Raw genomic sequence first — 16,569 nt, 5'->3', positions numbered from 1 at the left:
ATATCAGTTTCTGGGAGGCGGAAGGCATTTCTCCTTTTCCTTTGATCTCAATTTCTCTGTAGCTTTTCATCTTACCTCAAGGCAACAGCACTGGCTTCTCAGTTACTCCAAAAGCAAATGTTTATGTGTTAAATAAATACAAGTACCTGAGTCTGGTCTCACATCTATTTAAAAACCAGGGCAGCAGTAGAATTGCAGTACTGGGAAAATGCTGGAGAACCAGGTGCTCTCTAAAACTTTTCTTCCTTTAAAACTCTTTTTCTGCCAGTAGAAGAGCTGGGTATTTTATGAGGAGCACTGAGGGTATATTTCGATGTAGCTGTCATAAAGAAATTTCCCTCCATTCCACTCCCCAATGGATTAGCTTTTCAGTGGAAATGGTTGGCTCTGGATTTCATCACAAAAAGAGGAAGTTTTTGGGGAAAGTAGTATGGGAAATCTGAGTCTGTTCTCTTCCCCACCCAGGAGGGCTTCTGTGACTTTGGGTCTTGGCATTTAAAGGTTTTTCTACTCCAAGGTTCACAACTGCACTCACCAGTTCAGAAGTAATCTGTATTAAATTCTGAGATGGGACGCTAGATAAATCTTACAGGTCATGTATGGGTTTCACCTTTAACAGAGCAAACAGTTTATGTGAAACATCACATTAAAGTGCTGTAGTTTTTATGTTAAACCCTCAGAAACTCCTTTATTGGTCACTGCAGCAGCTGACTGGGAGAGAGCTCTGAGCCCCAGGGTGCTGCTGGGTCCCTGTTGCAGCAGGACTCTGGTGGCTTTGGGTTTCCAGGACCCAAAAGATTTGTCCTTCATATAAAGCACATTATGAGGGAGAAGAGGATGGGGGAAAACTCAGCACTAATTTCTACCTTTGGAGTCAGAACTGCCTTTATCAGCAGCAGCTGTTTCATACCTAATATCACATTTTGAGGGGGTTTTTTGCCTCTTTCAGTGTCTGGTAGCAGAGCTCTATCCTGTTCCATCTTAGCTGAGGTGTTCTGCAGCAGACCTGCTTTGTTTTAATTTTAAAGTACTTTGTTTCACCACGTGCCATTTTTACACTTTCCTGCCCTGAGAAAACTCTCACAGTGTTTGAAACAAATTGCTGTTTAGAAAAAGCAGATGGAAGAGGTTAAAAAGAAGCACTAGGAGTCCTATATTTCTTCTATTGATTTGCTGGGCTGGGGCATTTCCTGTCTTTTCTACTGGGAAAGTTTATTTCTGGTAGAACAGAGTTCTTCACTCAGAAAACCTAAAAGTTCTAGGAGCTTAAACTCATAATTATATTTTCTTCTTAATCCTTAACTGTAACAAAAAGAGATCCATTAGAGACAGAAGGCATCTGCTCTTGCAGAATTTATTGCAAGATGAAGGCACTGAATTTCCTTGCTGGAAATCAGAATTGTGATGAGTAAGCAATGGTTCTGCAGCAGGTTCCTGGGGCAGGGGTGAGAGAAATGGGCTGAGCAAGTTTGTGGTGTGGAGAAGGGTCTGGCATTCATCTGACACCTCAGAGAGCACTTTCTGCTCAGAAAGCAGCACAGGGTTATTAATAATAACAAACCAGCCTGGCTTACTAAGCTGAATGTGCCCAGCACTGCTGTCTGCAGGTGGGATTGCTGGGCCTGCAGGGGTGCTGCCTGTGCTGCATCGCTATCTTTGGCAGGAATTTTTAGTAGCCAAAACTCTGTTGTGCTATTTAAAGTGACTTTTCCTTGTACCCCTGCACTATGGGCTGTGTTCAGTCTTGTAAGGTGCCATAATTTGGGTGAAAATGTATTTTTTGTCTATTTGGACTTCATCATGCTTAGCCCTGTTTTGACATCCACACTTAATGCTGCAATTGTATACAGAGAAACATTGAAAAATACCCCAAACAAATACCAGAGCTCCTTCAGTGATTGCACCTACGAAATAGATTTTCTCCCATTTTTCTGTGTGGTCTGGAGGGTGGAGGAGAGGAGTGGCAGTGCTGGCAGTGTGACCTCGGGCAAGGAGGGATTGGGCTGGGCTCATGAGGAGCTCAGGGCTGCACTGAACTGGAATTCTGTGTCAGAACAGGCTGTGGTGGCTGGGCTTCAGCAGGAACCTCTGATACCAGTCACAGCTGGTGAGTTTAACATCTAAATACAATCTTACTGCCCAAATAGTGTCTGCTAAAATGGATGAAAAGCTGTTTGTTTGTTGTTTTTTTTTTTTTAATTTGAGGATCGGGCTTGTAGCTGCTCCCTGGAATGATGAATTGCTGTTCTGGGTTTGAGTAGCAGCTTTGTGCCTTGTGTTTTTGCCCTGCCTCAGTCAAATTGGTCTGAGAGAGGGAGAACCACACCATACTTGAATAGCACCAATGCATTTCCTGGGGCTGTTCAGTGGAGAACAGCAATGAGCTCGGCTCCTTTTATAAACAAGTTCTGTTTGGCTGCAGGGACCCACTGAGGGAGAGCTGACTGCTTCAGAGCAAAGCAGAGCTGAGCAGAGGAGCTCAGTTTGTACCTGCTCAGGGTAGAGGGTAACCAGGCCACACATTCCTCAGCAGAAGGCAGACACCCCCAGTTCCTTCTGTGCCTCTCTCCTGTGATGAGACCCAGTCCCTGCAGCTCCCTCTGAGTTACACAGCAATAGCTCATCCTAGGATTGGTAAATCCAGTGAAAATCCTGCCTCCAGAACGGCTCAGGAATGCTGCAGCCTATGCTACTGCCTTCCTAATGCTTCACACAGTGGAGTATTTTGCTTGCTTTATGCAACCACTATTTATTATTTAAATGATGAATCTGGAAAATTTCCCAGATCTAATGTCTGCCCCATTGCTTTATGTCTTGGATACTGCAGATAATCAGATGAGCAGTAAATCTGCTCTGTGGAATAGAATTAATTTTTTTTTTCACTGTCAAACAACTTGTGAATTATTTTTCTTTTCTTCACTCCCATAAAGTACCTAACAGGTAAAAAAAAAATAAAAACCTGTATGCCAAATACAGAGTTGTTCCATATGTATCTCTGCATGGTGCATCTGCAGAAGCACCCCTGGGAGTGGATTTATCTTGGGTAGCAGGAAAGAGTGTGTGAAAGAATCCCTAGCACTGGTACTTTCATTTGGGTGGGTGAAGGGACATACTGTGGGGTGGTTTGGGCTTGTTGGTTGTATGTTTGGTTCTTTTTGTTTGTTTAGGTGGGGGTTTTTAGCTTTGTTTGGTTTCTGATGGCTGTTTATTTTAGCCAGGTTTGATTGTGCTGTTTCTCCATTCTCTCTGATTGTTTCTGACGTCTTTCCTGAATTTCCCTGGAACAAGACCACCCTGCTGAGCAGGGAGGGGATGTTTGCCAGTGGCCCTGGGTGTTGCTGAGCTGCTCTTGGGTCCTCTGGCTCTCAGCAGCAGCAGTGCCAGGGGCTCTGGGGCTCCTGGGAGGGCACGGGGGGCTCACATCTGCTGCCCCTCTGAGCCCACGTGGCTCTCCACAGTCCTGGCCTGTCCTGGTGAAGTGACACAGCCTTGGGAGAAGAGAAAACATGAAGAAAACTCCCTCCCAGGAACAGCCAGCTTGATTGAGCCTCCACACCGAGTGTGAATTACACCTCTTTCCTTGAAAACAGGAGAGGTTTTTTAGTTTTTTTTTTCCTCCCACCCCCTCTATGGTGATGAGAAACTGAAGGTCAGGAATGAGCCCCCCAAGGCTCATGAAGAACAAAATACGACGTGTTTTAACTGATGTGAAAGCTTAATGGGGAAGATCAACATCCAAAGGCTGCAGCCAAGGAAAGGGGGCTTGTTTGGGTACAGCCTGAAGCAGAGCATAGGCATTGCTGGGAATGGGAAGTGTGAAATGGTGGGGCAGGGAACACACAGCCCTTTAGCCCTGCTCAAAAATAATAGTGCAGGCTTTTTTTAACTTCAGAGTTTAGTCTGCCCTCAGTAAAAACAAGTTACATTAAAAAACTGCGCACCAGAAAAAGCAAACCTCTTTTTCCTGGTCTCTGCTTATAAGATTTACAGGTACTTAAAATAAACCTATGAAAAACAGACCCAGTGTGCTGGAATTTGCTAACTAGTGAGAGCAATTACCTCCAGGTCCCAAGACCTAACGGAGCTCGGCTTTTTGGAAATAAAACTTGGCAAGCACTTCTTCCTGCTGCTGTTGTAAAGGTGTACATGAAAAGATGTGCTGACCTCTGCCAGAAACCCCAGGAATCCAGTTCAGAGAGATTCTCCTGCGGAGGGGATGGCTGGAATCAGGCAGCACAGATGGGGACGGGTGTGGAGAGCAGCTAAAACCATTCGCTTCTCATTGTGTGGCTTCAGCGTGGCAGATTCTTTGCAATTGCCTGGTGTACCACAGTAATTAAATGGGTCAAGAGCAGTAAGTTCAGATACTTAACAAGAAAATAAAGACCTCACTTGACAGCCAGCAGCGGGCCGTGCTCTTCACAGGAGTAAGGAGAATTAGGGCAGGTTGTGCTGTAAAAGTCGATGGGAGCCTTTTTGGCAATGATTTTGTATTGCTTCAGAGATCACCTCCCAATTAACTACAAGTGCTGCAGTGGCTGGAAGTCAGGTTGTCTTATGAAACTAATGCTCCAATTTCAGATGTCCTAGAAAAGGGGAAACAATAGACTCTGTTTTTCTCCTTTCAGTGATATATAAGTAAGGGAAGATAAGAAAAGTAATGAGAAAGACACAGCCAACCTTTGTTAATATTGAAATGTAAAATACTCCCATTTTCACTGGACTGTTTCATGCATGAGGGGAAAATGAAGTTGTGCAATGAAATAAACATGATAGAAGTGAAATCCAAGATGGGAACTGATTTTTGTAAGACTTTCTGTTTTGGAGGGTAGAGGTAGTTTCACACCAGCATTTTGTAGGAAATTATTTGTTATTGTCAGTGCCCATCATTCCTGGCTGGGGAAGGAGCTCCTGTTTCCCACAGCAGTTTTAAAAGTCCTTTGGGAAGGATGAGATCTTCCTCCTAAAATATTAAGAGACAAGTAACAAGAATGTAAAAAAAAAAAATAAAACCCATAAAATGTGTTGTGCCACAAACGAGGAGCTTTCTGCAGACCACCTCCCCTTGCAAATTAAGAGATGGCACCAGCTTTGTTGCTGTGTTTGTAGATTCTTTTGGGCTGAGCACTATTAAAAGGGTTTATTTTATTATTACTTTGTGCTCTCCTGTCTGTGTCTGTGCTGATGGGAACCAATGTCTGGCAGTGAGAGCCAGATTCTGTCACAACTTGGTGCAAAACACCTCAACTCAGTCACAGGAGGTAAATTCAGTCTCAGCTTCAGCATCTCACCAAGAATCCCTCAGACACATTGCTCATGTCTGTGCATTGTGGTTATTAGGTGCAAGAAATAGAGTTTTTAAAACTGTAATTAATCATTTCTCAGTAATCTCTTTTTCTATGCTTTTATGGCATCAATGGGTATGACTGTTTATTATGTCTTACCTATAAAATCTGACCTGTTTTATATACTCTTTATGGAAACAGTGTACAGTCATAAATTAAAAGATGCAACTGTTTTGGATATTTTACTGGTGGTCCTGTATTTTCCTGCCAAAAGTGCAGCTGTTTTAGGTTTCTTGGGATAACATTATAAAAGGCTGTGTGCGTTTTGCAAGTTTATGCTTGGATTGCCAAGCCAGAGGTGGAATGACTCAACCTTCCCAGGAGCAACATGTACCAAGTGAGGAATCAAAACAGCGGCTGAAGCGCCCCTGTGGAAAGCTCTTGGTGTTTATGGGGCTGTGTCTGGTGGTCAGGATGGGAGATGGTTCTCATGCTGCTCCTGCTGGGCTCTGATCTGTCTGTCTGATGGGGTTTTTGTGCAGAACTGGTGGGGAATCTGCCTTGTACTTGTCTCATGGGGTGCAAGAGCTGTGGGGTTACGAAGCCATCCTTTAGCAGGAGCTCTGGGTGTGTGGCTGGGGTGGAGCCCTTGGAAGGAGCCAAGGGGAGCCAAGGGTGGCACTGCCAGCACAGGCAGCGTGTCTGTGTTTCCATGCCAGCTCCTGCTCCCATGTCAGCTCGTGTTTCCATGTCAACTCAACGCTCTGGAAGGTTTGGGGTAGAATTAGATGGTTCTGCAAATGGGTGATGATGCTTAATTAATGGGGAAGTTTAGAACCTTCTTTAGCCAAAATGATGGTGGCCTCCCACAGATGTAACTCCCAGGGTCAGTGAGCTCCAGGCACAGGTGAGAAGCAAAGGAAGCTCAGCCCTGTGGTCACCAGAACAACCAGCACAGTCAGCCTCGGGGAGTGTCTGGCATTAAGTGGCAGAGCTGAAACCTTCCTGTTCCTGTGGGAGTGCAGGAAAGCTTCTGGTGATGTCCTTGTCTTGGCAGGCCCTGTGGGATGGGGAAATGAGCCACCCCCAGAGTGGGCACAGAGAACACAAACCCCTGGGTGCCCTTAGCCCCGTGCCCCCAGAGCGCTGCTTGGGGCAGCCTGCCTGAAGGTGTGTCATTGCTTTAACTCAGGAAGTTTTATCCTGATGTGGGCAGTGGGCAGCTCCATCTCTTTGCTTTCTCCTAGAAAGCAGCCTCAGCCTCGCTGTCCAGTGAGCTGCAGGGGTGTCTGGTGTGTTTCCTCTGCTCTGAAATGATGTTGCTCTTTGCTGCAGGTACCTCACCCACGTTCGAGCCGCCTCTCCGCAGGACCTGGCTGGGGGCTACACGTCCTCCCTGGCTTGTCACCGGGCCCTGCAGGACGCGTTCAGCGGGCTCTTCTGGCACCCCAGTTAGCCAGGGACAGCAGCCTGTGACCCGGGACAGCCAGCGGGGCGAGGAGTGACCCGGGGCAGCATTGCCACCGTCTGCACCGGCCGGGCTGTGCTGCGTGTGAGAAACAGGGGAAAACCAAACCCCCTCTGCTCCAGAGCTTCCTAAAATGGTAGATACATTCTTGTGGAGGGGGAAACTCGTCAGTCATGTGGCACTTTGCTGAGGGAGGCTGAAGCAATAAGCCACATCTAATGGAAGATGTGAATAACTCAGCTGTGTATGTTTGAGGCTTAAAGAAATACACTTGTAAATTTTTTTTTCAATAAAGCCAGACTTTAATAAAGTTTGTGGTTTTACTCTTATTGCAGGGTTTTATTTGCACAAGCATTTAAATGCCATTTTGATTATAACATTTAGTGTCAATATTCAAGCCTGCATTTTCTTCCCATAAAGCTAGTTTTCCCAGTTTAGACAAGTGGGTTTTTCCTCCTGCCAGCTGGATGAGACAAGAAACTCTGGAAATATGCTGACACAGCTCTTGTGTGGGATCCTTCCTCCGTGTGCCACTTGGTTCTTACCTTTGCTTGGAAAAAAAGCTTTAGCTCAAGGTCTTTCAGCTGAGGTGCTGTAAAAGCAGTCTAAGAAACCTCGATACAAGGTGAAGTCACTGAAGTAGCCAAAATTGTGGGGTTCCCTTTTGGGGTTTGTTTGTTTTGTTTTGCTTTTGTATGTTTGCTTTTTCCTCTTTCTCTCAATTTGCAACGTTTTTGTGATAAACTCAGGAGTTTCTTTAGGTGGGAACTCAGGAGTTTCTTTGGGGATGATTCCTGCCACCTGATGTGATCCTTTTTGTATTCCTTGCCTGCTCCTTGTAACGGAGCCGTGACCAACTGCAGGAGGTGGAAGGTGCTCAGGACAGCCACCTTGGCCATGTTTTACAGGCCACCTGCTCATAGCTGTTGAATCCTGTTCTGAGGAGTGCACTAGATGGATGTATTTTTCTATGCTGTAATAAAGAGAAGAATGAGATCTATTCCAGACTTGGTGTTTTGTTATTAAAGAAAATGGGGGAAGATGGCAAAATTTCCACTGCCCTTTGAAATCCCGCTGGTTGTGCCCAGAACAGCTGCACACAAGGAATGTTACTGAAGGCAGAGGTAAGGAGATCAGATCCTTCCCTCCTCTGTTCTCCTTTCTCCCCTCTCCCAGGCTCACCCAGACTGGCAAAGATGCACCTCACCAGTGATCTCTTCATATTCACTTTGGAAAGCCCCAGGTCATATGAATGTCCCACGCCCTAATGAATGCAGAACTGCCTATGCATATTAATATTTGTAATTTCAATACACTCATTAACTTGTGTGTAGCTTTGCTATTATTTATTATGTCATTTCTTGTACACAGAACTGGCAGCTGCACAGAAAGCTGGAAAACCCCTGGTTATGAGCATAGTGAGGTATCTGCTAGACTGGTATCTGAAGTTATGCTGCTGGAATAACACTGGCCTTCAGTCCTTCAGGGAAAAAAACTTTTACCAGTTCAACTCCTTCCCCGCCCTGGGACCCTTCAGCGAAAATCAGAGTTACATATTTTACAGGCTTGGCCCAGAAACAGTGATCCAAGCCTGGTTTGGGCTGGTGCAGTGGTGCCAAGCCCTGAACTGGGGCTGTGGTGCAGTGTGAAGTCACAGGGACCACAGTCTGTGTCAGGCAGGATCCCAGGGTGGCTGCACCATTCCAGAGTGGTGGAGGAACTTATCACTCCAGCAGTGTTTGTGGGGGGCCCCGGAGAACAGGAGCTGCCTTCAGATGTTTATGGAAAGGGGGAGGGCAGCAGCTGGAGAGCAGCAGAGGTGTCAGGAGAGGGACAGAACCCCAGCACAGCCGTGCCTGGAGCAGAGCCCTCGCAGGCTGGAGCTGCAGGGTGGTGTTGGAGGCTGAGCAGGAGTGCTGGGGCTCGGAGCAGGCAGGGAGGAACAGGACAGGCTCCCTGGGGATTGATAAATGAGATCCTGCAGGAACCCGGCCGCGCAGCCAAGGGAAGGAAAGGCCGGCACACGGAGCCACCAGCAAAACAAACCCGTGGCCCTTGGTGGTGCTTGGGTGAGAACCAAAAATGCAGCAGGCTCAGGGCTGGGGCCACAGCAGCAGGGCCAGGAGGGTGACAGACATCTGGTTGCTGGGCGTGAGCTCAGAGCCTGGGCTGAGGGAAAATATCTGAAACTGAGAGGGCGAGCCGAGCTCTCCGGCCAAATAAACTATTTGTGGTTGACATTGCCCAACAATAGTTTGGATGGGTAAGAAAAGGAAATCAAAGGCAGAGGCTTTTCAAATCCCTGCAGAATACAAGCAGCCAGCCAGAAAGATCATCCAGGGACTGCAGCAGGGGAGCAGGCAGAGGTGGGGAGAGCTGGGAGAGGGCAGAGGCACAGAAGGCACGGGAGGACACGGTTTCAGGAGGACAGAGCTCTTTTTCAGGTGCTGGTTTCAGCCTGGAACTGCAATGTAAGCATGAACTTCATCTGCAAATGTGCAAAAGACATTAAAGTCTTTCTGGCTCTAACCATGGGCAAACACTAGTTGGGAGTCAACTAATCCCTAACTAAATCTTGGTGTTAGAAACAATTTTTTACTCAAAACCTCAGGATATTGGGCTATCTGGCTGTTTTGGTATCTCAGGTTAAGCTTTTGAAAGGTTACCTTGCTTACACAAGAGCTGTTTGTGCATCTGCTAACCATAATCCAGTATTCTGAAACCAGAACATCTGTCAGGGAGAATCCAGGGCAGGGGTTGTGTCAGTCACCTTCCAAGACCTGACAAGACATAAAAGTCTGTTCTCCCCACAAGCTGCACATTATCAAAATGCTACAGCAGAAAACTACCCCAGGCCCTGCCACTGAGTTAGCACAGGGCATGAAACAACAGAGAGCAGGCAGGTACCAAAACACATTTATTATAAGAGAATAAAGTTTTAATTTTTTGTAGTGGCAATGTCAGTCAATCCCACAATGAGAAGAAAAGGGGACTGCAGGAAGCTCCCAAAGAAAGCTGCAACTTGATGGGAACACAGCTCTGCTCCTTATAACTCAAGGAGTGAAAGAGAGACACCCCAAATATCCTTTACACAAACTAAGGTGGTCACCTTAGCTCTGGTCTTCAACTCAGAACCTTCTCTTCTGAAGAGTCCTGGCTGGTACAGAGACGTTTCGAGGCTGGTTTTGCTGGAAAAGGTTAGAAAAAGTAAATTATTTAATGTAAACACACTGACCTACCACAAGCTCTGGAAAAGGGAGCTCTCTTAAGGGATTTAACAGGAAGAGATGAGAGTTAAAATCAGGATTAACAGGCACAAATGAAAACTCTTAGAGCAATAATGGGGGGTCTTTACTGAAAGCCAAAAAAGACTCCAAAAACCTGTATGGAGCTACATTTTGACCTACACTTCAGTGCTACCCAAAAAGAGCATAAAATAAGTTTCATGGCATTAAAGATTTATAAAAACCTCCTTTCCTCCAGTTCATGTACCTGTGGATGAGAGCCTCCCTCTGCTCCCTTTGTCATGTAGTGCAAAGCCCAAGATCACTGAAACCAACAGTTTCTTAAATGAACAATTATAAACAAAAAAAACCAAACCCACACAACCAAATACTCCAAGGGTATGTGTGTCTCAGTTAAACTCAATCAGGCACAGAACCTGATTCTGCTGAGGTGGTGACTCCAGACCCCACTGAGTCTGTGTGAGCACAAGGAGAAGGTCAGAGCTGGGACCAGTCCCTTGGAAGTGCACTGATCTGGGCAAAACCACAGCTCCAGTTCAGAAGGACTGAGCTAACAGAGATGTGTGCTTGGCATTAGATCACAGAGCCACTGAATATCCTGCACTGGAAGGGCCCAGAGGATCACTGAGTTCCCATGCTCCCTCAGCCTCGACCTGAGGCATAAAGGTCTGGTTTATGGCCTGTGGGCTGATCCTGTCCAGTCCATCATTTTTCTGGGAGGCTCATGCTGGGATCAGAGGAGCAGGCTGCTGTTAGCAAAGCCAGGAAGCCCTGCAGCTGCTGCACACGTGTGGGTCCTGTGGCCACCTCTGTGCTCAGTGCCACATCCACGCCGCTGTCACACTCCTGGAGTGGCACACAGGGCTGAGCAGGTGGGACCAGCCCGAGGCAGCACAAAAATCCCAGTGGGATCCACCTGGGAGGTTTGCTCCTTACCTTCATCAGGGCAGGGCCTCTTGTAGAGCACGTCTGCTGGGATCTGGAAGCTGAGGCACAGCATCTCCTTGTTGGGCGCCACGTTCCTGACCAGGAAAGTGGAACAGCGTCCAGCCAGGGAGGTTCCCAGCACAGCCTCCGCTCGCTCCTGAATGTCTCTGGCTGGGTTGCTGTGTTTGGAGAACCCGTAGCAGTGCACAGTGGGGAGGTCAGCAGGGCTGCAGGGCTCCCCGACCAAGAGATGCCTGAAAACATCCAGGAACTCCACAGCCAGAGCCGGCAGATTCATCACTATGTGGAACGCGGGCTTCTGTCCTTCCCTCAGCAGCGGGAGCTCTTTGCTGAGCTCCTCCCTCACCGGCCCCCGCAGGAAGTCCCTGCCGTCCATGTTGAACGCCTTCACCTTGGTGTGCACCTTGTTGAGCCTGCAGTTGTGCAGCAGCCAGGCGTAGGAGTCGGGGTTGAGGTCGTTGGCAAACACTCGGCAGCCCCTCCTGGCCGCGGGGACGGCGAAGGGGCCGACGCCGGCGAAGACGTCGAAGAGAACGTCGCCGGCCCGCAGCAGCTGCACCACGCGGCCGTGCTCCGTGGACAGGCGCGGGTTCCAGTACACCTTGGAGAAGTCCAGCTCATAGGCAAGGTTGTTTTCTTTGACCTGCAAGTCCACAACATTTGCTTAAGCCTCTGTGTTCGAACGGCAGGCAGATTTAAGCATTATCACTAATTAAGAAAATTAAGAACCAAGGACGGTGCCTTATCGAAAGGTAACACACATCAGCATTGTCCACTGATAGCATACGTGAATCTCAAATAAACAGATCTTAAATCTTTAACAGATCACCTCCTCAGAAACAGCCATGTCCTCATTGTCAATCCTGACTCTATGCTGGCTTTAGGCAGGTCTCAATCACCAGGTGGAAATAAAGCAGCAACTTAAAATGACCCTACAAAAATCTGAGGGTTTTCAAGAGCTTTGTGGCTGGCTGACAACTCCTTTATTGAAAGCAGACCTTGGAAGGATGCCCCAAGCCCTGCTTTGTGAAGTGCTCACAGTAAATAAGTGTCTGAGAATGATAGGCCCAAGAACAGGAACCGTCAGCCAAATTCAAAGCCACTGGGAGCCAGTTCTGCAGCTTGGAAAATACTGTATTTCATGTCCCAAGGTGACAAGAGTCTGGAAGCTGATCCAAACCCAAGCTTTGGGATGACCACTATCTCAAGAACAGACCTGAAAAGGAACTGTCTTTATTCAGATGAGGATGGGATGCAAGCTAATACTCTCTCTGCACCAGCATGTGGAATTGTCTGATTCCAAAGTAACCTGGGATCCAGATCACCACATCGTTCTTTGCCAGCAAGAAACACCCTGAAGTGTGTCTGCACTGCTGGATGCAGCTCCATGGTGTCCAGGTGTGTGGTGACTCCATCTGCAGAATATTCAATTGTCACTGCTGCCTTGACCATCCAGTGGCCTTCTCTCTGCATGAACAGGATGTTCCACCAAGCTATTCAACTTTTTATTTGGAAATCTCATGTTTTCTCCTTTGAAAGTATAAAGCTGCTAACAGATAAGAGAAAATATTTTTGTGGAAGCAGTGGCCAAGTTTCCATGTACAGACAAGAAACCCTAAGTGAAGCACACTTGGCAGTTACACAGTGATTGCACCTGATAAAATGTCAGAGCAGAGGAGACAGGAGGTTTGTCTTGCTGCTGACAGCAGAGGAAAAAGGCAAAGGCAAAACGTTGCTCAAGTTGCAAAGTTGGTGAGACAGACTTTCCTGTACCAGCCACTGTACAAGGCTTGGTGAAATTAGGAAACTGGATTTTCTTAGATCAAATCCACATCATTAAATCTAGGCTGTGAACCTGGAAGAATACACGCCTTCCTGGTCCCTGTGGCTGAGTTTGTCCTTGGCAGACCAGGACAAAGAAATGCAGAAGTAACAGCAACCCTTAGGCTCAGACAGGGGTCAGGAAGGGCACTGTGCACAGGACTGGCCTCAGCAGCATCCCTGCACCACACCTCTCCAGAAGATTCCTTTGGCTTTTAGCACAGTAAATTTAAAACACCAGGGAGAAAAGCCTGTACCTTGGTCACCAGGTTGTTCTCTCCAGCAAGCACTTCCATTTCAAAATTCCTGTACGTGCTGTCGATAATATTGGTTTTATTCACTACACAGGTGACTCCTGGATTCTTGTCCATTATAACCTGGCCTGAAAGAGAGGGGGGCAGATAATTATGGTTAAGGAACCAGGACCTTTCAATGTTCTACAACAGCCACAGCAGACCTGCTGTTTACAGCTAAATTAACAGAAGTTAGTGTGTGTTGAACAGCCTCCCTGTAATGAGCCAGGGCTGCAGCTGGGCCCTTCCCAAGGCACACCCTTCACCGGGCCCAGGGCAGTGAGAGCAGAGAACTGTGAGAGCAGAGAACTGCGCCCCTCAGTACTGCAACTTTTCAATATAAAATGGCACAAAAACCTTTCTGAGAGGAGCTGTTTCACCTACCAATCAAGTGTCTGTAGGGCAGCTGGTGGTCCCTGAGGTTCAAGTGAGCAATGTGGCCAACACGGCTGAACCCCGAGGTGACCTCCTGGCCCTCGGGAAGGACGGCTCGCAGGATCTCCTCCGACTTGAAATTCTCATAGCTCAGCTCCAGGTGGTACCTGCACACCTCGGCACGGACACCGAGCTGCTCCAGGACCTGCTGCTCCGGCTCTCCTAGCGAGAATTCCGGCGCTTTGTGAGGATCCAGGATAACAAATCTGCTGTCCTCATCCTCTGGATCCTCCACCACCCGCTTGAGGCCGGGGCGCTGCAGCACTGATTGCTTCAGGGACTTGAGCACACTGTGCACAATTTCCTTCTTGACTTTAAGAGCTGGAACAAGCACTGTCCTTTTGAAAGCCTCTCTGTTGAGCACTGTCATCCCACGCACTCCAGGATGTGGCAAATACAGCTCTGGATTAGTTTGATCCTCCACGGTTTCGGGCATTGTGAACAAAGTGTTTTTTTTAACTACTACAAAGAGCCCAGGTATTCTGCCAGGATGTTGTGCCAACAGCATCCAAACTGCTGGAAATGATGTATTTGATGCAGCTGTCCTAAAATGATTAGTTTTCAGTAGTCTGGCACAGTATCCCAACCTCCACAAAGTCCTAGAAGAGAAATTATTCATTTTATAGACATTATGTAATCATTCCATTTAAAAGGCTGCAAATCACATGGATTTGCTGTTCTCTTAAACCAGAATTTCCATCTGCACCAAACAATCCACAATAGTTTAGTAAAGCTCTTTATTATGAAATATATGCTGCAAATTTGTTATTTTGCAAATGTACTTTCAGACTCAAACACTGACTGACTTCAAGCGGCGAGATAATCCCCTGCTGCCAAAAACCAGTGACCTCTCTTTGTTCTCATAAACGTGACATTAATCTCAGTAAGCCAAATGGAAAGATTTCTACTGTCGTGATCCCACTCCTCCTGGATCCCTCCTGTGTCTGGTAAAATTCATTACCAAGCAGTGGTTGCTAGAAAACAGTTATTAGCAGCAGTGGTCAGGATCCCTCTGTGGTGATTTCTGCCTGCCATGCCCCAGGGTAAGGAGTTCCACGCTCTGTGAGATCTTGGCTCCATGAGGTGCATGCCAGAAGGGTCATTAATAAATGCAGGGTCCCCCATAAGGTCCAGAGGAGCATCAGGAATGTCTGCTCCAGCCACTGAGCCCTGGTTCAGCACTGGTGTGAAAAGCGGCTTCACACTTCTCTAAACGGTTTCCTCCACTACAGACAGACCAAAAGAGCCCAATTTTCTGCCTGGCACTGCCTGCTCCAAGGCAGGAGCCAATGGTTCAGGCGGTGCTGCAGGCTGGCGTTTCTCCTGACATTTTTAAAGGCTCGTTCCGAGAGGCTCTGCCAGGAGATCGCTTCTCTCGCCGCTCCCTCAGCCCTGCCCCTCCCCAGGGGCTGAGTGCTTGTCCTCCACAGCCCCGCCGTGCCCACCCTCCCCTGCCACGGCTCTCCTGCTCCCGTCCGCGCCCCAACCCCGGACACGCCAGGCCTCTGGCAGGAGAAATCCCTCACCCAGAGCCTTGAGCATCCCCCTGCCTTTCCTGCGGCATTCCCTGCGGGTGGTGCGGCTCCGAGAGGATGGAATGGGCTGGAAAAGGCTTTTGGGATCGGCGAGCCGAGCACGCACCGTGCTCCTCGCCCCGTCCTTCCCCCAGCACCTCCGGACACCGCTCCAGTGCCTGATCGCCTTTTCTCTGACCAAATCCTCCCCAAAGTCCAAACTAAGCCTTCCCTGCCGCCACCCGGGGCCGTGTCCTCTCTCATGCTGTCGCCTCCCGGTACTGGATTAAACCCACGGGACAGAGCCGCATCCGGCTGGAGGCCACTGCCGCCACCTTCCCGAGGCACCCACGGAGAGACACCGCCGCTTCCCTCAGCGCCAGGGTCCCCGATTATCCCGTTCTCCCCTCACGGAATTCTCCCCCCCCGCCCTCACCTCATGCCGGGCCCCGCGCGCCGCGCGCGCGCGCGTCATCGCCGCTGCGCCGGGAGGGGCGGGGCCCGCGCGCTGACCACGCCCACACCGCCACGCCCCTCCATGTACCCTCAGCGGATGGCGGCGCCGCCGCCCCGGGGGTCTGGGCGGGTCCGGCCGCTGCCCGCCCGCGGCTGGTACCTGTCGGCCCGCGAGCGGCGCGAGGAGGACGAGCAGGAGCAGGAGGAGGACCGGGAGACCGCCCCGCTGCTGCTGCCGCCGCCGCCGGGCAGCGTGCGTGTGAGGGGTGGCGGGGGGGCAGCGCCTGAGGGGCCGCGCTGGGCGCTGAGGGAGCGCGGGCTCCAAGGGCTCCAAGGGCGGGCGGGCGGCTCCGCGCTGGCAGCACCGGGGAGCGGGGAGCACCTGGAGCCCCATGGCTGCTCCTGGTCCCTTGGAAGTGCTGCCGGGGCCCTGCTGCCAGCCGGGAATGCTGCAGTGCCGGGAATGCCGCTGCGCTCCGCCTGCGCTGCGCTCCGGGGCTGCGGGCGGCCGGAGAGGCTCACGCGAATCCTTCCTTGTGTGCGCGCAAGGGTTCGAGTCGTCTTAGAATGAGAAGTGAGATTCCCGATTAAAGAAGTTGACTGTTGTGCCCTCCCTTGAATTTCATTTTAGGAAAGATCAAAAGGCCTCTTTCGCTAATTGTACTTTTTTTTTCTTTCTGTTCTTTTCACAGAGTTCTTCAAGTCATGGTTCTTCCTTTGCTTTCTCAGTGTTTAACTTAATGAATGCAATCATGGGCAGTGGGATACTTGGCTTATCCTATGCCATGGCCAACACAGGGATCTTGGGGTTTAGGTAAGTTTTCAGTTTCTACATATACTCATTTTTAAACTCCCCTTGAAGTTAAATTGAACAAAGCTTCATTACTAAGACTCCTTTGCAAATCTGAGGAAGAAATAAATAGCTTGTGCCTTTCAGAATTGTTGATTAAGATCTTCCCCTTTTTGATTTAGTCATTGAGGTCTGACTTAATATAAGTCCTACCCAGATGTTGCATTAAATTGCCACAGGGTGGCAATTTCTTGGCCATTACTCCTGAGAGATTGATATTTTCCTTTCAAAACTGTGACCTCCTTTAGCTCCAG

General features: G+C 48.9%; 3 protein-coding genes across 6 annotated transcripts in view; 2 read left to right on the top strand and 1 right to left on the bottom strand.

The window, feature by feature from the left end:
* The window catches only part of MNAT1 (MNAT1 component of CDK activating kinase), a 118,052-nt gene extending 110,299 nt beyond the window's left edge, over positions 1 to 7,753 (top strand). Inside the window, exon 8 of the mRNA XM_039733066.1 lies at positions 6,621 to 7,753. Within this exon, the coding sequence (XP_039589000.1) occupies positions 6,621 to 6,741 (121 nt within the window). The 3' untranslated portion in view covers positions 6,742 to 7,753. The remainder of the gene's footprint in view (positions 1 to 6,620) is intronic.
* A 1,899-nt stretch (positions 7,754 to 9,652) lies between these two features.
* On the bottom strand, positions 9,653 to 15,514 carry TRMT5 (tRNA methyltransferase 5). Of its 3 annotated transcripts, none has more exons than XM_039733060.1 (5): positions 15,446 to 15,514; positions 13,445 to 14,094; positions 13,025 to 13,149; positions 10,935 to 11,589; positions 9,653 to 9,941 (listed from the first exon to the last, which is right to left on the bottom strand). In XM_039733060.1, the coding sequence occupies exons 1-5, from the start codon at positions 15,448 to 15,450 to the stop codon at positions 9,877 to 9,879; spliced, it is 1,500 nt and encodes a 499-aa protein (XP_039588994.1). In that variant the 5' UTR covers positions 15,451 to 15,514; the 3' UTR covers positions 9,653 to 9,876. The 3 variants fall into 3 exon arrangements, with proteins under 3 accessions (XP_039588994.1, XP_039588993.1, XP_039588995.1); XM_039733059.1 differs by lacking the exon at positions 15,446 to 15,514 and adding an exon at positions 15,022 to 15,420; XM_039733061.1 differs by lacking the exon at positions 15,446 to 15,514 and adding an exon at positions 15,241 to 15,420.
* Positions 15,515 to 15,562: 48 nt separating this feature from the next.
* SLC38A6 (solute carrier family 38 member 6) overlaps positions 15,563 to 16,569 on the top strand; it is a 38,263-nt gene continuing 37,256 nt past the window's right edge. The window contains exons 1-2 of one of the 2 annotated variants that reach the window (XM_039733013.1): positions 15,563 to 15,718; positions 16,158 to 16,279. In XM_039733013.1, the coding sequence (XP_039588947.1) occupies positions 15,563 to 15,718; positions 16,158 to 16,279 (278 nt within the window). The other variant, XM_039733014.1, reaches the window with a different exon arrangement.

This window comes from Passer montanus, unplaced genomic scaffold (genome assembly GCF_014805655.1).
Source record: "Passer montanus isolate IOZ18808 unplaced genomic scaffold, ASM1480565v1 scaffold82, whole genome shotgun sequence".
NCBI classification, from domain to species: domain Eukaryota; kingdom Metazoa; phylum Chordata; class Aves; order Passeriformes; family Passeridae; genus Passer; species Passer montanus.
Note: the sequence above shows the minus strand (reverse complement) of the source record. Positions and strands in the feature narration are given on the sequence as shown.

Bases quoted from the DNA above. Each gene is read 5' to 3' on its own strand.
- TRMT5 (XM_039733059.1), bottom strand. From the start codon at position 15,059: ATGCCGCAGGAAAGGCAGGGGGATGCTCAAGGCTCTGG. The intron at 13,150-13,444 runs GTAGGTGAAACA...CCTCTCTTTCAG, and splicing joins GCCCTACAGACACTTGATTG to GCCAGGTTATAATGGACAAG. The intron at 11,590-13,024 runs GTACAGGCTTTT...GTGGACTTGCAG, and splicing joins AGAACAACCTGGTGACCAAG to GTCAAAGAAAACAACCTTGC.